The 9,811-nt window shown below is 44.5% G+C and overlaps 1 protein-coding gene and 1 pseudogene across 1 annotated transcript; both read right to left on the reverse strand.

Annotated features, from left to right (window-relative positions):
* On the reverse strand, positions 1-923 carry LOC123038989 (mitochondrial substrate carrier family protein B-like; annotated as a pseudogene).
* A 2,342-nt stretch (positions 924-3,265) lies between these two features.
* On the reverse strand, positions 3,266-3,877 carry LOC123043589 (uncharacterized). The gene is made up of 2 exons (XM_044466084.1): positions 3,732-3,877; positions 3,266-3,639 (listed from the first exon to the last, which is right to left on the reverse strand). Exons 1-2 carry the CDS (start codon positions 3,853-3,855, stop codon positions 3,383-3,385), a joined length of 381 nt encoding a protein of 126 aa, XP_044322019.1. The 5' UTR covers positions 3,856-3,877; the 3' UTR covers positions 3,266-3,382.
* Positions 3,878-9,811: the final 5,934 nt, after the last annotated feature.

Below are 9,811 nucleotides of genomic sequence, written 5' to 3' on the forward strand. Positions count from 1 at the left end.
GTCGCACAGTTTGACATTCAACTTTCCATTTTCCAATGAGACCTCAAGGATTCATATACATAAACGTTGATTGATATATCAGGTCCAACTCCCTGTAACACATAAAAGTTACTGGGAAGTCAACTAAAAAACAATTCTCAGCAGAAACATACGACTTACCAATAAGGTGGACCAAAGGCCTTTATACAATCCTCTACTATTCTCTTCTCTACAAATTGTAGACAACGTGTGAAAGATGCCCTTGTAATACCTAGTGGTTTTCTGCAGAATTTTATAGACATGAAAGTTTAGCTTACTAAAACCTGTTCCTTTGGTCTGTAAAGCTACATTGCATGAAAGCGTTAGGTAAAGATGCTCTAAGTTCTAACTGGAAGTTATATTGATTGATTGGTTGGCTTAGTGTTATTCACAAATCACGAAAGGAAGAAAAGCATCACCTGTGTTGTCAGGTGATTTCGAAGAACATCCAATGGGTAAGTTACAGATGCAGGTGTCACTCACGCTAGACCACCACCAAGTAAACATATAGACACTAACATAATCTGGGCCGTCCATTCCGTGAAGCTGCAACTATATTTCGAAATTTATAAACCTATAACAAAAAACATAGTCGTGAGAAATCTTGCAAGTTAACATACTAAAATTCAGTGCTGAACTTTTTGTATCGCTCATATCAATAGAAGCTGATGACGGAATAAGAAAATCGATGTATAATTTTCACAAGATTGCCTTTTGAATATGCCCAAAACACTTCTTGTTGAACAACCCACGAAGCCATGTGCCATATACTACCCTTCCTTAGAGCTGCAACATCTGAATGCATACCCGCCACCTGTCGGATCAGTATGCCACAAGCTCATACAACAAACTTTATCATCAGCATATGGGTTATGTGACAAAAAATTTACTGTATTCAAGAACATTTTCGCGAGATTGCAATTTTGTAGCTATGAATAGCATATGGTACATACAATGAATCCACAACCAAGTTGAAGTTTGGACCATGATTGGACAATACAACGCAGAGTGTTGTAAATTAACAACAATAATAATAGGCCATGACTGCCAACCAGAGATATATTGTTTGGGGCAATCAATTCAAAGCGAGGGAAGAATATATATCACATTCAGGGAACTTAGTTGATATTATCAGCATCCAATTCCTTTGAAGAATCTATATATGTGCAGTGTGAAAGCAGAAGGAGCACAGCAGCACCATGAAATAGAAGAGAAATATTCCTTCACGCTCACAATCCGTGCACACGAGAACGCCGGAGATAAAAGAGGGGGCGGAAAGCCTATTACCTGCAAGAGGATGGAGAGTGGCGAGGATCGAGATGCAGATCTTGCCGACCACGCCGGTGAGGTGTGCGACGGTGATCCAGCCAAGGAGCCGCTACGCTTGGCAGGGGAAGGCCCCGACGACGCCATGGAAGAGGAGACGGTGGCCGCCGCCAGTCGACGGCAACGGGGACCTGGCGGATATCACCTCCATCATCCCAGACACGCCTTCATGGTGGGCATCCTCACGGCCCCTTGAAACCGCAGCAGCTTCTCCTTGCATCCCCGTCGCCAGATCATAGCAAACTGCACACACGCCCGAATCAGATCAAGATGCGGAAATAACCAAACCAGAAGAAGTGGAGGAGGGATTCGTACCTAGTCGAGGCCATGGACCAGAGGGTGATCTGCGGTGCCAACGCCAGATCGGTCATCATGGCCGCGGGCGAGGGAGGCGGCGGCGACCTCGTTCCCCGGCGGCGGCGGCGGCGGATCCTATCGGGCCTGGGGCGTCTCCTCTCGGCGGCGGCGGCGGCGGTGGGTCCTCTCGGGGCTGGCGCGTCTCCTCTTGGCGGCGGCTCCTCTCGGGGCTGGAGGCTGAGATGAAACAAATCGAGATTGAGATTTGTTTTACGTGCGGGGTGAGATACGAAAGAAAAACCAGACGAGATCGAGATCGCACAGTTTGCCGTTTTTTTCGTTGGTTAATTTTCGCCGTTTTGTGCTCCGTGGTTTATTTTCGATCCTTTTAGTTAATAACGACGGGAGTTTGGGCGTGTGCGGGACTCGATCGCGGGGTTTTTCTTGGTTTTTTGTGGCTGAGGGGGAGGTGGGAGGAAGTACCAAAGAAGTACCAAAAAAGACCGGGTGAGGTGGGACGAAAATAAAACCCGGAACGCGACCTACCAACTGAGACATTAGGAGTAGAGATGTAGCAATGACAGTGATGTGTGCCATTGTACAGATGTTGTGGCACTCAGAGATTTATATTAGAGATGCCTGCCGAGTTGTTCTTCCAACTCAGATCCATTCAGCTCTGCACTAGTCTGTGGATTATTTAGTGGTTTGATTGAACGCACAGGGCAGAGTGTGGTACACCTAAACAACAATGCTCAATCTGTCATTTTACGCTGGGCTGTTTCAATAAGATCAGTGTCTACTTTCAAGCCAGACGGCAGAAGGCATACCGTACGTTTCTCGGGCTGTAATTTTCAAACAAGATGCCAACAATCATGCATTCAATTTTTCACAGAATGTGAGAAGCAGATCAAATTAAGCTCTCTGAAACCCAAACATAAACATGAAGCATCGGACCTGATGCAAGATCAACAGCTGATCTGGCCGTGCACGGACCAGCTAGAGCCTGGCATGGAAGCAGCAGCATCAAACCCCAGGCAAGTAATGCTTCTGCGCTGCATGAGCTTCCGTGAGAAAAGCGTGCGCGAGCCTAAGTTAAAGCGATGTAAATCACCCCCGTCTCTTTTCTCCGGGGAGGCCACCACAGGCTTAGCGGCAAGGCAGGTATCTGAAATCTCATATGCCTTGCCGCTGGCTGGCTGGCTGGCCGCACCTGCAATCACGGGTTCAGATCAAAGTGCACTCCATTTCTTCTGACGGATAAAAGGCGCTTCGTCCATGCATGCGCAAGATCCTTTTCTTCCACCCGTAGTATTGCAGAACATGTTGTTCGCGACGTACGAACGAGAGAGTGATGATGATGATGCATCCTTGGTGAAAAATCTACCTCTCAATCCATAATAAGTTATGATGAAATAGATTGACTGCGCTTCGGTAGGCCACTTAACATGGAATGTCCCTAAACCATGCATGGCCATATATGTATAGGGGCAAGGTCAACCGCTTTGCCCCGTGGGTCGCTTTCTCGTATCAGTTTGTCTAATTCACATTTAGATGTTTTTTAAGCATGTCACATCTAAACTCCCATAAATAACGCAACAACAAGAAACCAAAAAAAAAAGTTGGAACAAAAAAATAAATAAACCACAAACATAGTGGACGTCAGGTTAGATATGACATAATTATGTCACATCTAGATGTGCCCTAGATAAACCCTTCTTGTATTGTGCCAAGTACAGACCAGTCAATTGGTCATAAAGCCACATTCTTTAAAAAGGGCTTGAGTTTGTTTGTCACCCTTGTGTATAGGTTGCACGGACTGCCCAGGGCCGGCACTGAGACAGTGCTTGGTGCAACAACATGTCGTTATGAAGGGGAAGAAGCCGCAGTAGCCCTCCTCGTACCCTTCTGCCTGGCATGGCTTATTGCAGGTGCCGGGCTTGCCGCACAGCTTCCACCCGCCCCATGTTTTGCTGGTGGCGCCGCAGATTTTGTTTCCCGCTGCATCCCATGGCCAATAGCCGTGATTAACCCAAAAAATATTCACTCAAAATTGAAAGAAAGAAAGGAAAAGTAAATAAATTATTGCGTACGAGGATCCTGGGGAATAGAGGCAGGGATGTCCTTGGCGCGATCAGCCACCGTGATGATCAGCGGGAACACAAACAATATTAGCAATAAGCTCTTCTTCATCGCCGACCTTGCTCCCATGGCCATGGTCGACGATCAAACTCTTCTGGCTCTGTTTGGGGTCTCCTCCTCATATTCCCTATCCAGATGTATAAAGCTAGCTAGCCCTATCGTTTGTGGAATGCATTACTCCCTTTGGTCCATATTAATTGTCCCACATTTAATACGGAAATACAACTTTGTCTTAAATGAGTGACAATTAGTTGTCATAAATCAACGTTGATTAATTAATATGAATCGAAGAGAGTATAACAGTAAGTGTCTAGGTCTTCAAAGGTGCAACATAACAATCTCCATCCTTAAATGTGGTAGATGTATGACACCATCCTTTAGAGGCTACAACTTCAACTTTGTCAAAGCACAGCCACATCTAGTACTAATACCCAACATTAATTTCAGAAGATGTTGCGCACACACGTTTTTCTAGGATATCTCTACGTACATTGTTTCCTATGTTTGGCATGGTCGAACTTTGTGCTATGATGTATCTTGAGCATTTCCTCTTATGGCTAGATGCATCCATTTGAGGAACAAGTTTTTTCGGACACAGAAAGTATGTTTTTCCTATAGTGTGAGCTGTGTGCATCACACTGACCGGATGCATTATCTTTCTAGAAATGAATATCTCCAAAGTCCAAATGGACAACTACTATTTCGTGTCTCTTAGGTTTGGATGCTATATCTATTCTCTATCTAATAAATATATATTTATCAGTTGCTAAGTCTTAGTCGATTTATATTCATAAGATTTTACATTAAGATCCATGCCAAAAAAACCAGTTTTTCCTTTTTTTCTCTTGCATGTTATGTCACTTGACTGAGACTTGGTTAAATCTCAGTCGACTGAGACCTAGCCACACCTAATATTTATATCTTTATATCTCTATCTCTATCTCTAAATCTACTTGTATCTATCTAATCTAATAATAAAGAAAATATATTTTTGTTTCTCGTATTTGGATGTGCCTCTATCATGTGGCGCCTGCTACCATTTTTTAAACTTGTGGGCGCCTGCTACCAAGGGGCGATGCTATGTATCGCTCTAAACGAGCAAATAAAATAAAATAGCGGCGCCTCTACCACCCTATCGTGGACCTGGCCCATCCGAGCATGAGCCTTTGTACTTTTTTTTTCTCTATTTCTAGGAATGCTATGAAACTGAAATAAAGTGTGTTTATATTACAAATTACAAAGATCGTTTGTCAAACCCCCAAAAGTTTTCTAAAATTTCAAGAACTTAAAAAATGTTAGCGAAATTAGAAATCTGTTCATGAATTAAAAAATGTTGGCAAATTTGAAAAATTATTGATGACTTTGAAAAATCTTGATGAATTCAAAATATGTTCTTGAATTTGATTTTTTTCTTTTTGCAAATTGTCAAAATGTTCGTGAGCCACGACATCCCCTGCATTAGTGCGGACTACCTGGTGGAGTACGTGTGCAAGCCCGGCCACCCTCTGAACAAGCACGTCCTCTTCAACACGCACGAGCTAGCAGACACCTCCCTGCAGAAGCTACAGCGTTCTCAGCAAGACGGACTCGGCGGTGCCGGCACCACCGGAGAGGAGGCAGCAGGGGGAGGCGACCCTGAAATAAGCTGTTCTGCTTGCGGATTGAGCAACCGGGAAGGGGCCGTCATGTTGATCTGTAGCGGCGAGGGAAACAAGGCTGGCTGCGGCGCTGGGATGTATTCCAATTGCCTGAACCCGCAGCCTGAAAGTAGTGCTGCTCTGGATGGTGAGTGTGGCTATGCCCCAAGTGCGACAACGGGCATGTGAAATTTAAAGTGAAACCACCTCCTAAGAAGAAGGCCAAGAAAGGTGCTAGCGGATCAGCAAAGCCCAAGCACAAATGACCATTCTGGCTCTGTTGCTGCTGTGTTTTTTTGGCTAGGACTGTTGTTGCTGTTTTTTTGGCTAGGACTGTTGTTGCTGTTTTTTTTGGCTAGAGATGTATGTTGGGTTTCGTAGTAATTTCAAAAATTTTCCTACGCACACGCAAGATCATGTGATGCATAGCAACGAGGGGAGAGTGTTGTCTACGTACCCAACGCAGACCGACTGCGGAAGCGATGACACGACGTAGAGGAAGTAGTCGTACGTCTTCACGATCCAACCGATCAAGCACCGAAACTACGACACCTCCGAGTTCGAGCACACGTTCAGCTCGATGACGATCCCCGGACTCTGATCCAGCAAAGTGTCGGGGAAGAGTTCCGTCAGCACGACGGCGTGGTGACGATCTTGATGAACTACAGCAGCAGGGCTTCGCCTAAACTCCGCTACAGTATTATCGAGGAATATGGTGGCAGGGGGCACCGCACACGGCTAAGGAATCGATCACGTGGATCAACTTGTGTCAACTTGTGTGTTTAGAGGTGCCCCTGCCTCCGTATATAAAGGAGCCAAGGGGGGAGGGTGCGCCGGCCAAGAGGGAGAGGCGCAGGAGGAGTCCTACTCCTACCGGGAGTAGGACTCCCCCCCCCCCAATCCTATTCCAACTAGGATTCCCAAGGGGGAAAGAGGGAGAGGGGTGGCCGGCCACCTCTCCTAGTCCTAATAGGACTAGGGGAAGGGGGAAGGCGCGCAGCCCCCTTGGGCTGCCCCTTTCTCCTTTCCACTAAGGCCCATGATGGCCCATATGGCTCCCGGGGGGTTCCGGTAACCTCCCGGTAACCCGGTAAAATCCCGATTTCACCCGGAACACTTCCGATGTCCAAACATAGACTTCCAATATATCAATCTTTATGTCTCGACCATTTCGAGACTCCTCGTCATGTCCGTGATCACATCCGGGACTCCAAACAACCTTCGGTACATCAAAATGCATAAACTCATAATATAACTGTCATCGTAACCTTAAGCGTGCGGACCCTACGGGTTCGAGAACAATGTAGACATGACCGAGACACGTCTCTGGTCAATAACCAATAGCGGGACCTGGATGCCCATATTGGCTCCTACATATTCTACGAAGATCTTTATCGGTCAGACCGCATAACAACATACATTGTTCCCTTTGTCATCGGTATGTTACTTGCCCGAGATTCGATCGTCGGTATCCAATACCTAGTTCAATCTCGTTACCGGCAAGTCTCTTTACTCATTCCGTAATACATCATCTCACAACTAACATATTAGTTGTAATGCTTGCAAGGCTTTATGTGATGTGTATTACCGAGAGGGCCCAGAGATACCTCTCCGACAATCGGAGTGACAAATCCTAATCTCGAAATACGCCAACCCAACATCGACCATTGGAGACACCTGTAGTACTCCTTTATAATCACCCAGTTACGTTGTGACGTTTGGTAGTACCCAAAGTGTTCCTCCGGTAAACGGGAGTTGCATAATCTCATAGTCATAGGAACATGTATAAGTCATGAAGAAAGCAATAGCAACATACTAAACGATCGGGTGCTAAGCTAATGGAATGGGTCATGTCAATCAAATCATTCTACTAATGATGTGACCTCGTTAATCAAATAACAACTCATTGTTCATGGTTAGGAAACATAACCATCTTTGATTAACGAGCTAGTCAAGTAGAGGCATACTAGTGACACTTTGTTTGTCTATGTATTCACACATGTATTATGTTTCCGGTAAATACAATTCTAGCATGAATAATAAACATTTATCATGATTATAAGGAAATAAATAATAACTTTATTATTGCCTCTAGGGCATATTTCCTTCAGTCTCCCACTTGCACTAGAGTCAATAATCTAGATTACACTGTAATGATTCTAACACCCATGGAGCCTTGGTGCTGATCATGTTTTGCTCGTGGAAGAGGCTTAGTCAACGGGTCTGCTACATTCAGATCCGTATGTATCTTGCAAATCTCTATGTCTCCCACCTGGACTAGATCCCGGATGGAGTTGAAGCGTCTCTTGATGTGTTTGGTCCTTTTGTGAAATCTGGATTCCTTTGCTAAGGCAATTGCACCAGTATTGTCAGAAAAGATTTTCATTGGACCCGATGCACTAGGTATGACACCTAGATCGGATATGAACTCCTTCATCCAGACTCCTTCATTTGCTGCTTCCGAAGCAGCTATGTATTCCGCTTCACATGTAGATCCCGCTACAACGCTTTGTTTAGAACTGCACCAACTGACAGCTTCACCGTTTAATGTAAACACGTATCCGGTTTGCGATTTAGAATCGTCCGGATCAGTGTCAAAGCTTGCATCAACGTAACCTTTTACGGTGAGCTCTTTATCACCTCCATATACGAGAAACATATCCTTAGTCCTTTTCAGGTATTTCAGGATGTTCTTGACCGCTGTCCAGTGATCCACTCCTGGATTACTTTGGTACCTCCCTGCTAAACTTATAGCAAGGCACACATCAGGTCTGGTACACAGCATTGCATACATGATAGAGCCTATGACAGATGCATAGGGAACATCTTTCATATTCTCTCTATCTTCTGCAGTGGTCGGGCATTGAGTCTTACTCAATTTCACACCTTGTAACACAGGCAAGAACCCTTTCTTCGCTTGATCCATTTTGAATTTCTTCAAAATTTTGTCATGGTATGTGCTTTGTGAAAGTCCAATTAAGCGTCTTGATCTATCTCTATAGATCTTAATGCCTAATATGTAAGCAGCTTCACCGAGGTCTTTCATTGAAAAACTTTTATTCAAGTATCCCTTTATGCTATCCAGAAATTCTATATCATTTCCAATCAGTAATATGTCATCCACATATAATATCAGAAATGCTACTGAGCTCCCACTCACTTTCTTGTAAATACAGGCTTCTCCGAAAGTCTGTATAAAACCAAATGCTTTGATCACACTATCAAAACGTTTATTCCAACTCCGAGAGGCTTGCACCAGTCCATAAATGGATCGCTGGAGCTTGCACACTTTGTTAGCTCCCTTTGGATTGACAAAACCTTCTGGTTGCATCATATACAACTCTTCTTCCAGAAATCCATTCAGGAATGCAGTTTTGACATCCATCTGCCAAATTTCATAATCATAAAATACGGCAATCGCTAACATGATTCGGACGGACTTAAGCATCGCTACGGGTGAGAAGGTCTCATCGTAGTCAATCCCTTGAACTTGTCGAAAACCTTTTGCGACAAGTCGAGCTTTGTAGACAGTAACATTACCATCAGCGTCAGTCTTCTTCTTAAAGATCCATTTATTCTCAATTGCTTGCCGATCATCGGGCAAGTCAACCAAAGTCCATACTTTGTTCTCATACATGGATCCCATCTCAGATTTCATGGCTTCAAGCCATTTTTCGGAATCTGGGCTCACCATCGCTTCTTCATAGTTCGTAGGTTCATCATGATCTAGTAGCATGACTTCCAGAACAGGATTTCCGTACCACTCTGGCGCGGATCTTACTCTGTTTGATCTACGTGGTTCAGTAGTATCTTGATCTGAAGTTTCATGATCATTATCATTGGCTTCCTCACTAACCGGTGTAGGTGTCACTGAAACAGTTTTCTGTGATGAACTACTCTCCAGTAAGGGAGCAGGTACAGTTACCTCGTCAAGTTCTACTTTCCTCCCACTCACTTCTTTCGAGAGAAACTCCTTCTCTAGAAATGATCCATTCTTAGCAACGAATGTTTTGCCTTCGGATCTGTGATAGAAGGTGTACCCAACAGTTTCCTTTGGGTATCCTATGAATACACATTTCTCCGATTTGGGTTCGAGCTTATCAGGTTGAAGATTTTTCACATAAGCATCGCAGCCCCAAACTTTAAGAAACGACAACTTTGGTTTCTTGCCAAACCATAGTTCATAAGGCGTCGTCTCAACGGATTTTGATGGTGCCCTATTTAACGTGAATGCGGCCGTCTCTAAAGCATAACCCCAAAATGATAGCGGTAAATCTGTAAGAGACATCATAGAACGCACCATATCTAGTAAAGTACGATTACGACGTTCGGACACACCATTGCGCTGTGGTGTTCCGGGTGGCGTGAGTTGTGAAACTATTCCACAGTTTTTC

Source organism: Triticum aestivum, chromosome 2B, assembly GCF_018294505.1.
Source record: "Triticum aestivum cultivar Chinese Spring chromosome 2B, IWGSC CS RefSeq v2.1, whole genome shotgun sequence".
Taxonomy (NCBI): Eukaryota; Viridiplantae; Streptophyta; class Magnoliopsida; order Poales; family Poaceae; genus Triticum; species Triticum aestivum.